Consider the following 12,710-nt stretch of genomic DNA (forward strand, 5'->3'; position numbering starts at 1 on the left):
CTTCTTCTTCTTTTTTTAATGAAGAGGAACATCAGTTTTCCATTAGAAAGTTACTAACTCTGTGCCTATGGTTGAAAGCCTTTTCTCTCCTCTTAAGAAGGGTAATACTCGGGGCGCCTGGGTGGCGCAGTCGGTTAAGCGTCCGACTTCAGCCAGGTCATGATCTCGCGGTCAGTGAGTTCGAGCCCCGCGTCAGGCTCTGGGCTGATGGCTCGGAGCCTGGAGCCTGTTTCCGATTCTGTGTCTCCCTCTCTCTCTGCCCCTCCCCCGTTCATGCTCTGTCTCTCTCTGTCCCAAAAATAAAAAAAATAAAAATAAAAAAAAAAAACGTTGAAAAAAAAAAAAGAAGGGTAATACTAGACAAACACTAGACTTAACTGGCAATGAATCAAAAGACCAAGTTGCTGTAATTAGCTTATATTGTAACCAGTTTTATTAAAGAAATCATTGAGGGGCACCTGGGTGGCTCAGTTGGTTAAGCATCCAACTTCAGCTCAGGTCATGATCTCACAGTTTTTGAGTTCAAGCCCCATTGTGAGTCCCAGCCCCACGTCAGGCTCTGTGCTGACAGCTTGTTCAGAGCCTGGGGCCTGCTTTGGGTTCTATCTCCCTTTCTCTCTGCCCCTGCCCCACTCACACTCTGTCTCTGCCTCTCTCAAAAATAAATAAACATTCAAAAAAATAAAAAAAAAAAAGGAAATCATTGAACCTTCCACAAAAGTCCTCAAAATCATGAGGAGCACCATGATATTGGATGCTCTGCCTTCCAAGCCAGTGACCCAGAGGAAGGCCCTGGTAGCACTCTAAGGACTTTGCACGTGACCTTGTCCGAGTCAACATTTTTATCAGAGACTTAGACCAAGATATTTCAAGTAAGTGTTCAAACAAGGTTGGAGCCAATAGCTAATACAGATATTGGATGACAGCTGCATGGGGAAGGCTACTGAACTGCTTGCCTTTGGGCCTTGTGAAGGAAGTGGGGTCACCACTGAGTGTTAGACCTCATTACTTTAAAAATACGTGAATAGAACAGGGGGGCCCCTGAGGCTCGAAATGCCCTAGACCTACAGACCTTTAAGGACAGTTCTGATAAAAGCCAGACTTGCCTGGTTAGAAGGATGGACTGAAATGGTTCTCAAGCCAGAAAGAGTTTGTATGGGTGGCATTTTAGGTAATCGAGGTGATTAGAGGTGGCTACTGGCATCTAGAAGGAAGGGAGCTATTGGTACTGAGTTTCTGGCCATGCACAGGACCATCCCAGTGAAGGAAGTGCCTTCCCAAAGTGCCACTGATACCACTGAGAAACATGGGGTTGCAATAAACAAAACACAACTTTTAGCAGAAATAAATATAATATTCTGCATTTTAGGTGAAGCAACCAATTGCATAAGAGCAGGATAAGGGGCTATGTGGCTTAAATGCTGTTCAGATAAAAAAGAGCTGAGAATTTTAGTTGACCCCAAGCTCCACATGAGGCAACACAATGAGGAAACCGCTGCAGGGGCCAATGCAACTTTAACTGCATGGTGGTGTCCAGATCAAGGGAGTCAGAGCTGCACGGAAGACTGCATTAGTTACACTAGGCACCATAAAACTTCAGGGGAGTGTCACTGGACTGGGACCATTGGGACTACTAGAAAGCACAAGGCAGGGAACCCATGACCCCAGAAACGGGGAAGACCACTGAATGTGTTTAAGGGAAGAAGAGTGGAGAATCCAAGAGCCCTCACACAGGGCACTGAGTGGCAGAGGTGGGAAGACGGAGCGGAAGGGGCAAGGAAGCAGACCTTCCCGATCACCAGTGCTGGCCAGCTGTCTTGCAGAGAACGGTCGCCATCACCCTTCAGGGAGTGGCCATGGGGCTTTCTGGCAGATATGCTGGCAAGGGAGTGCCAGGTGAGACTAGACAACCTGGAATAGGGCCTCCCTTCCTGCCTTCTATGATTCCAGCATTTTGCACGGTCTAATTCTCAGGAGACTTCCTGGCCTCCGCGGTTAGACACAAGTGGCTATTTTTATCTGCTTAGTGTATCAGCCTGATTGTAAAAAGCCAACTGTTTTCTCTCACTTCTATGCTGCAGTGACTCTAATCATCTTGGTACCTGATTATATACGACGCACCTTCAGGTGGAGGAGAACATGACGGGCTGCTGCCAGGTAAAAGTGAAATTTATTACCTGGAGTCCAACCGGCACCTGTAATAGGCCATCTTCGCTCTATTCATTACAAGCTATCCTCAGTGTAGGACAGAGAGCAAGCCTCTTTGATGTCAATATATAACTGATAGAAATGGCAACTTTTATATGCAGGGGTTCATTTAGGCAAGTGTGTTAATCTGGTGTCATCTCACTGGCTGGTCTGGAGGACTTGTTCTAATATCGATTCACTCATGCTCCAGTAATGTCACGTCAAGTAGACTTGAAGACAGTCTGTATGTAGTAAAAGGAACCACAATGCAATATATGTGGCTGGCCTTCCATAATTATCTCAGGTTGAGACCAGTGATCTACACTGATAACTGAATTATACAGTACCTACTTGGCCTGAGATGGTCTCTGTTGGATACCTTTGGTTTCACTACTTAGTAAGTATGAGTGTGTATTAGTGCCTGGTTATTTGTTCTCTTTCTGTAAAAATGAATTCACAGATAGAAGGCAGAAGTGACCACCTATTAAAGAACTTAGGGTAGGCACAAATCTTAACGGCCCTTCTGGTATAGCTTAGATGTTGAGCTATTCCTAGAAAAGACATTGAATTTAAAAGCATCATTCATCTGGGATAGATCTTACTTCTGTCCTTTACTGTAGGTCAACGATATACACTGGTTCATTCTGGACAAATCTACTCACAAGCCTGATAGAGAAAAATCTGGTGAGCAGCAGCCCTGTGGTTTAAGCCCTGAAATGTACATTCAATCCATGTAACACACACGATGGGAGCTGAAATCTGAGCTTAGGGTTTAATTCCAATGTTGATAAAGAAAGTATCCAAGTAAACACCACATTTCCTAATCCGGTTGGTTTTCACAATATCGAACAGCATATGTGAGTCTCAAAAATACTTAGCAGTTCCTTGAGTTTTTGTTAAGTGGAATTCAACTGTGGAGGTAAAACTTGCAAAAAAAATAATGGGCTTTTTGGAACAGCAATTTCTATTCCTTTTGATTTAGTTTGCTTTCTATTAACAGGGCAGAAATCAGATCCTCAAATGCAAATCCCAAACGTGGCTCTGGCATTTCACACTATCTCTTTTTGACTTTATTTTAGTTTACCCTCTCTAGGGATTTCCTTTAGGCAGGCAGAAGAGTGAAGATCTATCATTTTTGACATTCAGGTCAATAAGCAATCCATTATAAATGTTCTTTAAGGCTAAGGCCATTATTCCTGAATAGGTGACAAAATTTTGGCCAACTAAAATGAAGCCCATTACTAGAGGGTATATGAGAGGAGACTGGAGATGTGCCATAAGAGGCTTTAAGTTGCTCTGAAACCAAGCTGTTTCTTCCTCCTGCTTTTGGCCCACTCAGCAGCAAAGAGCTGCAATGACGTAAGGTTATCTAAATTTTTATATATTGTCAATAATAAAGATAGCTTTCCGGGGGCCTATAAATCTACATGCTTTAAAGCTAAATTTTCCCAGTCATTTCAATTTACCAAGAAGGTCGCTGCCATGTGCTTAAACTCTCAGTGAATGTACTGTAGAACCCAGTGGAATAATCATCATGTAGAAACTGCTAATTATTTTTGCCTTCAGAACAAAATGATATCCAAATGTGACCGAAAATACAGGCAGACACAAAGGCAACCAAGCTTTTGTGCGTATAGTGCATGTACAGCATGAGTCTACAAAACACAAGGAAAAGAATTAATAGGGCTCATTCTGATCCCCGCTATTTCTGGGCGACACTTCCCTGGGTGCCCCCTGTGATGATGGTAGGAACAGCTGGGGCACCAGGATCTTGGCTTTTCCTCGCACCTCATAGCTCCATAATCCAAAATCACTACCCCCTTCCTCCCCAGAACGTCTAACTTGACCATGCCCACTAATATCACAACCCTGCAAATCTTTGCAAGAAACTGTGGTCCTTCCACTGTAAAGGGACACTGGTGAGGCCACAGCCAGGCAGGCTGGAGGACGGAGGCCACAGGACCTGGCATGGCCTCTGGTGTCTGCATCCTATCTTTGGGCTCATCGAAGAGAACGGGGCATGGGCAGACACAATCTGCTTGGAGCCTGCATCCCATGGCCCTGAAACTCTTGGGGGACATCATACCTTTTCTTCGCTGCTGATGTTTCGGGTAGAAGTCCTCCAGGTGATAGAGGGAATGGGGTCTCCTGAGGCTTCACAGGTAAGAGTGACTTGTTCCTCTAGTTCCATGGCAGTCTGGTTCTCTACATAAGTGATTTTGGGTTTTGCTGAAAAGACAAGACTTGTTAATGAGTCTATCTGATCTTTGAGCTTTCTGGGTTTAAGTTACAACATGCACCCATTCAACGAAGGTTATGTGCTTACTAGGTGTTAAGAACCTATTCCAGGTGTTGTAGGAGATAAAGAATGGAATCCTCAAGGAGTGTGCAAATGGGCATACAACAACATTGATGTGATAGCCAGAGAAATAAGATCCCATAGAGTAAGAGTGCTAAGGGCAGTGGGTGGAGAAGGTGCGGGGCAGAGGAAGATCGCTCCTCTGGCTGGAACCTTCATGAGGGGAAAGTGTCCGGCTGGGCCATGAGACTTTCAACACATGGAACTTTGGGATAGAGACAGTCATTCCAAGTGTAGAAACCTGCTTGACTGAAAGCAAAGAAGTGAGAACATGGGAAGAGGGCAGTGTGGCAGGAGCTGGTGTTTGTACATCACGGCAGGGGGAAGCGATGCTGGTCCCAGGCACAGGGATCATGACTGCCTGGCTAAAACACTTGCTTTGAATGATCTTGGGTGGCTGATGGAGGCCCACTGGTGGTGTTTGATCAGAGGAATGAAATGGCCATTTGTACTTCAAGAAGGTTAATCTAGAAAAACTCAAGATGATTTAGAATGGAGGAAACCTTGAGGTGGGAAAACCAATTTGGAAGCTCTGGCCGTGCCCCAGATGTGGCTTAATACAGTCCCGAACTGGGTGGTCTGGGGTGGGGGACAGATGGGGAAGGTCAGCTTTGAGAGAGGTACTTAGAGCAGGTTTCACAGGAAGTGCCAAGGGAACAGAGGGCAAAGGAGGCATGGCAAGACACAAAAGAGGGGATGAGAAGGTGCTGACATGACTCTGAGCGTCTTGCTGGAGGGGGGAGTTGGGTTCGCATTGACTCCAGGAAGGAAATATGGCGAGTGATGGGTTAGGGGCTGTGGGGTGGGCTGGGATGGGAAGGAGATGAGATGGGTTCATTTTCCAAATGTTTTGGGTAATGCAAGAAAACACAAGGATTCGAAAGCTGAGTTAAATGTTAAAACATTAGAGAAAATTGACTTTTCCTGATTTAAAACAATTATACTCTGAAATTGCTAAACCTTCCATGGAAGAGAAAAGATAACACTACACAAACGTAACTTATTTCACTAATGGAGGAGAAAGACCAGGCTATATATACAAACAAAAGAGAAATAAATCAAATTTACGGATAATTTTGGAAAGAACTGCATTTCCTTTACATTCACATTCATACGGTACCCCCAAGTAGGTTAATGAACTACTGCCTATATACATCCTACAAGTTGAGGTGCTCGATTTTGCTTTAATAAAGAGAAAGCATTGGCAAGGCTGTGCATTTTCTGTAGCAAATATCTGCTTCTATATAAAACTACCCCTATAGATCAAATATTCTGCCACAGTTAATCTGTACTAACCAGCCTGCTCGGCAAATCCTTTTTTGATGGCAAGCACATAGGCACATCTCAATCCAATGTGGCCAAATGATCACAAATTGGAATTGATGGAGTCCAGTTGAGTGAGGTTTTCCCCTTGGAAGGTTTTGTGTCTATCTTGATAAATAGGATTTTCCAGGTGGTCACAACTCATATTGAATGGACCAAGTGTTAAGTGTAGCTGGACAGGAGGTTTTACAAAGATAAAAGCTGAATTTCTACCCTGTTAAAATCACAGATTGAAGCGTGTTAAAAAATAAATAAAATTCAGCCTAATGACTGAATTCACTGAACTGGACAGTTGTTTTGAAGTCTGGAGGCAGTATAGGAAGGCTGAATTTTGGCTTCTTGAAAGCTCGATGGATGTTGTGACCGAGACGGTGTTTGCTGGCCTTTTTCTGACCCCCTGAACTTGGTCCTGGCAGCAAAACGTTAACAGAAGACAGACAAGGTATAGTTAACATCTATTAATGTTTGGTTTGGTGGGTTACAAAAGGTCCACTGTACACATCTTTAGAAAAAAGGAAAATGTATTCTTACTAAAAATATTATTAACAATAGCTAATTTCAGATGGTCTACAGAGGGCTGTTGGGAAGGAAGGCAAGCTTTTCACTGATGACTTAACCTCTCTGCACTACAGAAGCAAGGCTCTTGTGAGAAGTAATTGAAGGCTTAGAATATTGCCTTGGAGATAGGATACCAATATAATTTCCTGTCCAAATCAGGACACCCTTGAGTGGGAGAAGGGATTCTCTACATAACTACCTTGGGACAGTGGGCATCATCAGGCCAACAGGGACAGATGCAGGGTCATTTCCCTCTGCAACCCAGGATCTACAGGAATAGCTCCAGGTTTTATCTTCAGATGGTACTTGTACCATTTTAATTAATGTCTGTTGTGGGCCCTTGACTGTGGATCCCCATTTTATATTCCACCTGCTGCTATGGGAGTTAATGCCTCAGACTGTCCCATTGTACATCTCCCCATGGACCTCCCTGTGAGAACACCTGTCCTTGGGAGTTTTCCAAGCACACTGGCTCTCCTCTTCCAGCATGCCCATGGCTCTGCACCCCACCACTAAGGAGTGGTCTTGTCTATTCCCACTCCAATCCAGACTCCTACATCCCCAGCCCAAGGAGGGTTCTGGGGCCCTGCTTGTCTGAACAGAGAGGCTGGGCATGACCAGGCACACCTTCCTTCAGGCTTTATACTGTGTGGTAACTCACAAGGGCTGTTTTGGTCCTAAGGGGTCAGTGAAGCGAACCCACTGGTGAACTGGCCTCAGCCCACGGCAGCATGAGGCCTCAAGAGCATTCATGCGAGCATAATAGGAATATGAGGAGACAAAAATACTTTTTTAGAAGGGCCCATGGGGAGACAAGCAATGGAAATTCACTGCCAAATTTAAAGACAGGTAGGATGTAACTACTTAGTAAAAAGAGCTTCTGGCTGATAACTAGGGCAAGGCATGCTAGAACGTGCCCCTTTCTTAGGAAAAAATGATGTCAGTAAGGTACAATTACGGCAGTGACTAATTTAGATATGCTCCATACATACTAATTGCCTTCCCTTCTGGAATCAGGGGAGTTCTGCGTGCTTCTCTACTGTCTAAGCTGTTGGTTTCTTTGCTCTTCTGCCCCACTGCTGCCGACTCTGCTGCCAATGGGGAGCCTGTTCCCTCATTTCTCTCCTTAGTGCTGGTCCCATGGCAAACCAAGGGGAAGGAGAGGGATGGAGGAAAGAAGGATGGAGCCCTAACTAGCCACCTCCCCACCTTGGCCTTACTACCAATCCCCTAAACCAAGGGAGGCCAAAGGAGGCAGAAGAGGAGGTTAAGAATGTGAAATGGAGAGGGGAAGGGGTGTGTGCACGAGGCACCAGGTTACTCCAAAGAGGCAATGCAAACCCTCCCCTGGATATCATAGAGGAGGACTCCCATTTCGGATGGGGTCCCTAGGAGCCGGTGATTTGCTTACCTGTCTCTGCAGTCTGGCCACTTCTCGTCTATTTACTCTTCTGGACTAACATATGTTCTCCCAGTGCGATCTCGGGGAAGAAACTGTGTGTGTGTGTGTGTGTGTGTGTGTGTGTGTGTGTGTGTGTGGCACAGAACGAGAGATGCGTGGTGGGAGAGGCGGGCAGAATGACAAATGGTGCCTCGCCTCAGTTCCTGCATCCTACATTCCCTGCCTGGTTACCTCCTTCCCCAGACCTCCAGCTCTTTCCTCTACATTGGCCCCACGAGGCTCCTGACTTACTACCCACGCCTCCTTCCCAGGGCAGCTCCCGGCAGCAGAGAGGCCTGGAAGAGAAGCCAAGCTCTGTTCCTGACCAGCCAAGTTAGAAGGGAGTGTACTTCTACAGAGAAACAATGTTGCCCATGGTGAGCAAGGCAGAGCGCCCACTAACTTCAGCATTCCGAGTCATTCCATCTGCAATTCAGAGGCAGTATGTGTTGAGTTGAGTTTCACAGAGTAGTAACTCCCAAAGTAGTAACTTTGAGTAGTAGGGACCTCAAAGCCAACTGCCTGGGTTTGAATCCTGGCTCCTTGGGTAGGTCACTCAATTCTCTGTGCTCAGTTTCCTCATTGGTAAAGTAAGGACAATAATGAGATCTACCTCACAGGGTTGTGCTGAGGAGTAAGAGTCAGTTTATAGACACAACTTCACACAGTGCTTGACATACTACAAGCACTTGCTTCGTGTTGGGTGTTATTACTACCTCCTGGGGCTAATATCTAAGAATTTCCCAAGACAAGTGATGGGTACACATTCCTGGACTCCTCCCCCTGCCATATACAATGTGCTTCATTCACATAAACTGCTATTCCTTCATTTATGCAAATTCTGGCACCTGAGATCTGCTAGGCACTGTCCTGGCAGCTGGGGGTTCACAGTCCCCATCTACAAGGAGCTCACATTCAACGTAACACGAGTCCTTCCTGCCTCTGTGCCTGTGTGTGTGTGGCCTGAGGTCCTTGCCCATGCTCGCTCCCTGCTTCACCCTGGAAGCCCTTGCTTGTGAAATAGCACACCATTTGTGAAAATCTCTCTGACTTCTGTCCCACAGGACCACACATCCTCTTTTTCTATGAAACACCATGCACATCACCATTATGAAGTCCTTACAATGGACTGTCATTAAAAATACCAGTGTTGGGAATATCCAATGGAAAAAAGTCTCTTTAACAAATGGTGCTGGGAGAGCTGGACAGCAACACGCAGAAGAATGAAACTAGACCACTTTCTTACACCATTCACAAAAATAAACTCAAAATGGATAAAGGACCTGAATGTGAGACAGGAAACCATCAAAACACTAGAGGAGAAAGCAGGAAAAAACCTCTCTGACCTCAGCCGCAGCAATTTCTTACTTGACACATCCCCAAAGGCAAGGGAATTAAAAGCAAAAATGAACTATTGGGAACCTCATGAAGATAAAAAGCTTCTGCACTGCAAAGGAAACAATCAACAAAACTAAAAGGCAACCGATGGAATGGGAAAAGATATTTGCAAATGACATATCGGACAAAGGGCTAGTATCCAAAATCTATAAAGAGCTCATCAAACTCCACACCCGAAAAACAAATAATCCAGTGAAATGCGTAGAAGACATGAATGGACACTTCTCTAAAGAAGACACCCAGATGGCCAACAGGCACATGAAAAGATGCTTAACGTCGCTCCTCATCAGGGAAATACAAATCAAAACCACACTCAGGTATCACCTCACGCCAGTCAGAGTGGCCAAAATGAACAAATCAGGAGACTATAGATGCTGGAGAGGATGTGGAGAAACGGGAACCCTCTTGCAATGTTGGTGGGAACGCAAACTGGCGCAGCCGCTCTGGAAAACAGTGTGGAGGTGCCTCAAAAAATTAAAAATAGACCTACCCTATGACCCAGCAATAGCACTGCTAGGAATTTACCCAAGAGATACAGGAGTACTGATGCATAGGGGCACTTGTACCCCAATGTTTATAGCAGCACTCTCAACAATAGCCAAATTGTGGAAAGAGCCTAAATGTCCATCAACTGATGAATGCATAAAGAAATTGTGGTTTATATACACAATGGAGTACTACGTGGCAATGAGAAAGAATGAAATCTGGCCTTTTGTTTTTTTTTTTTTTTTATTTATTTTTGGGACAGAGAGAGACAGAGCATGAACGTGGGAAGGGCAGAGAGAGAGGGAGACACAGAATTGGAAACAGGCTCCAGGCTCCGAGCCATCAGCCCAGAGCCTGACGCGGGGCTCGAACTCACGGACCGCGAGATCGTGACCTGGCTGAAGTCGGACGCTTAACCGACTGCGCCACCCAGGCGCCCCTGAAATCTGGCCTTTTGTAGCAACGTGGATGGAACTGGAGAGTGTGATGCTAAGTGAAATAAGTCATACAGAGAAAGACAGATACCGTATGTTTTCACTCTTAGGTGGATCCTGAGAAACTTAACAGAAACCCATGGGGGAGGGGAAGGAAAAAAAAAAATGAGGTTAGAGTGGGAGAGAGCCAAAGCATAAGAGACTCTTAAAAACTGAGAACAAACTGAGGGTTGATGGGGGGGTGGGAGGGAGGGAAGGGTAGGTGATGGGCATTGAAGAGGGCATCTTTTGGGATGAGCACTGAGTGTTGTATGGAAACCAATTTGACAATAAATTTCATATATTAAAAAAATAAAATAAAATAAAATTCAAAAAAAAAGAAAAAAAAATCAGTGTTGGTCATCAGTGTGAGTCCATGAGCCCATTGATAAAGACACAGAGCACGTTATTCATCCTCATAACCTTGGCAATGGCTAGGCCAATAGCAGACGCTCAAATGTTGTTGGCTGGCACTATTATAGTTTATATGCTTATGTGTTCCTCTCCCTCCTCGTGTCTCTCAGAGGGACATCAGACTTGTCTCTGTTGCCCCTCTATCCAGCAGCACTGACGTTCAGTAAATATTTGTTAAACGAAGGAATACATCAACAAAGGCATCTGTCTTTATACCATGGAAAGACTTGAAATGAGAATAATTGGGGAAGAGAATTAGAGAAAAAAACTATCAAGAATATTTTCCAAGACCATTATTAGCTTTCACTCTCCAGTATATCCGGTTGATATGAACCAAACTGATCACCTATTTCTAAACCCAATTGTCATTAATAGATAGGATTCACCTGTGATTAGCAGGTCTGATTGCAGACAAGCACTTGATGTTTCAAAGCTCTTTGTTTACAAACATGGATTGGTTCTCTCAATCAGGCTAAACAAGTGGGTCTCAGGCAGGTTCCCTGGGCCCACACAGTAGTGACCTGCGAGACGCCATGAACCAGAGCTGCCTATCTGGCATCTAGCAGCACCATCTACGGTGGACCAAAAACATGAGCAGTGTTGACAGCCACTGGGCTAAGCATTTCTCTGCCACAAATTCTTTTTCCAAGGTCAGGTCAAAACACATTTCAGCTCTAAATGAATGGAAGCTAACTGAGTTTATGAAGACAGAGAGAGGAGAGATGTAGGGATGCTTCTCATGACTTTGATGGCACTGTTTCACACAGGCCAGGGAAAGAAACAAGGAGACACAGGCAGTCAGCCTGGGGATCACTGATATCACCAAGGGCCTTCACGAGCCCGGCACTGCTTGCAGTGGCAGAGATAGAGCAGGAGAGGAAAAGAAGAGCTGGCACTCTACCACCTTGGAGGTTACATCCCCAGTGGAGGTACGACTCAGCCTCCAAAGCAAAGACGTAAATGAGACCAGTTCAGGTTTGATAAGTGTGGTGAAGAAGGTACAGTAAGATCAACAGAAGGGCTCGATGGAGGTGGGTGGGGTGTTAGTGGTGTGTCAGCCAAGGCAGTGCAGGAAGGATTCATCGAGAAGGTGGGTTGAGCTGAGATCTGAATGGTGCAGGAGAAGGCGGCTCAGAGTAGATCTGGGGAAAGGACACTCCAAGCGGAAGGAATATTGAGGGCAATGGCCCTAAGACAAGGAACAGGCTTGGTGTGTCTGAGCCGCAGAAGGAGGGCCTGAGGGGTTGGAGAGTGAGGAGCAAAGTGCAGGAAAGGTGAGGCTGCCCCGGAAGGCAGGGGCCGGCTCAGGTTTGGTCTGGATTTCATTCTGGTTGTAACAGGAAGCCATGGGAGAATCTTAAAGGAAGGATTAGCGCTTGAGGCCGTTCTGGCTGCTGTGGGGAGGGGCTGAAAGGGAGCACTGGTGGGGTGTGGGAGACCAGCTGGGAGCCTGTCTCACTGACCAGGGGAGGAGGCGGATGGCATGGAGTCGGGCTCAGGAGGGGCAGCTGGCAGACGCGGTTGCACTTGGAACAGATTCCGAGGCAGAGTGGACAGGGCCTTGCGGGTGGACTGAGCGTGCAGGGTCAGAGGAAGTGTGGCAGGGCAATGACCTTGACCCCAACTGTCCTTACCAAAGACTTTGAGGTGGATGGATGCATCCTGCTCTCCAGCCTTGTTCTCGGCGATGCACACGTACTCGGCCTCGTCGTTCTTATCCACCTTCCTGATGGTCAGCTCAGAACTGTCATCGCTGAAGACGTATTTGTCATCTTCTTCATTCTCTATCTGTTCCCCGTCCCTAATTGGTACAGAAATGCAAAGTACCATGATTTTGACCACAGAGGTATGATGTTTATTTTTAATCAGTTTCCATAAAATGCAGATCGAGCCCATGGGGAAGACTCGGTCTTCACATACAGTCAACACACCAAACTGTACTTCGACATTTGCCTTAGATTCCTCCACCCCAAACCTCTGTTTCTGTCCAAGGGCTTACAAACTGCACCTACAAACATTCCAAAGAGGGCCTCCAAGGCCATGCCCTCTGGTTCTGTCCCACAAACGGAAA

At 45.9% G+C, this 12,710-nt stretch overlaps 1 protein-coding gene across 18 annotated transcripts in view; it reads right to left on the reverse strand.

Annotated features, from left to right (window-relative positions):
• NCAM1 (neural cell adhesion molecule 1) overlaps positions 1 to 12,710 on the reverse strand; it is a 312,604-nt gene that overhangs the window by 49,345 nt on the left and 250,549 nt on the right. For all 18 annotated transcript variants that reach the window (XM_053900497.1, XM_053900496.1, XM_053900495.1 and 15 more), the window contains exons 7-8: positions 12,274 to 12,440; positions 4,274 to 4,416 (exon numbers count right to left, since the gene is read on the reverse strand). In XM_053900497.1, the coding sequence (XP_053756472.1) occupies positions 4,274 to 4,416; positions 12,274 to 12,440 (310 nt within the window). The remainder of the gene's footprint in view (positions 1 to 4,273; positions 4,417 to 12,273; positions 12,441 to 12,710) is intronic.

This window comes from Panthera pardus, unplaced genomic scaffold (assembly GCF_024362965.1).
Source record: "Panthera pardus isolate Hobbes unplaced genomic scaffold, ASM2436296v1 HiC_scaffold_12, whole genome shotgun sequence".
NCBI classification, from domain to species: domain Eukaryota; kingdom Metazoa; phylum Chordata; class Mammalia; order Carnivora; family Felidae; genus Panthera; species Panthera pardus.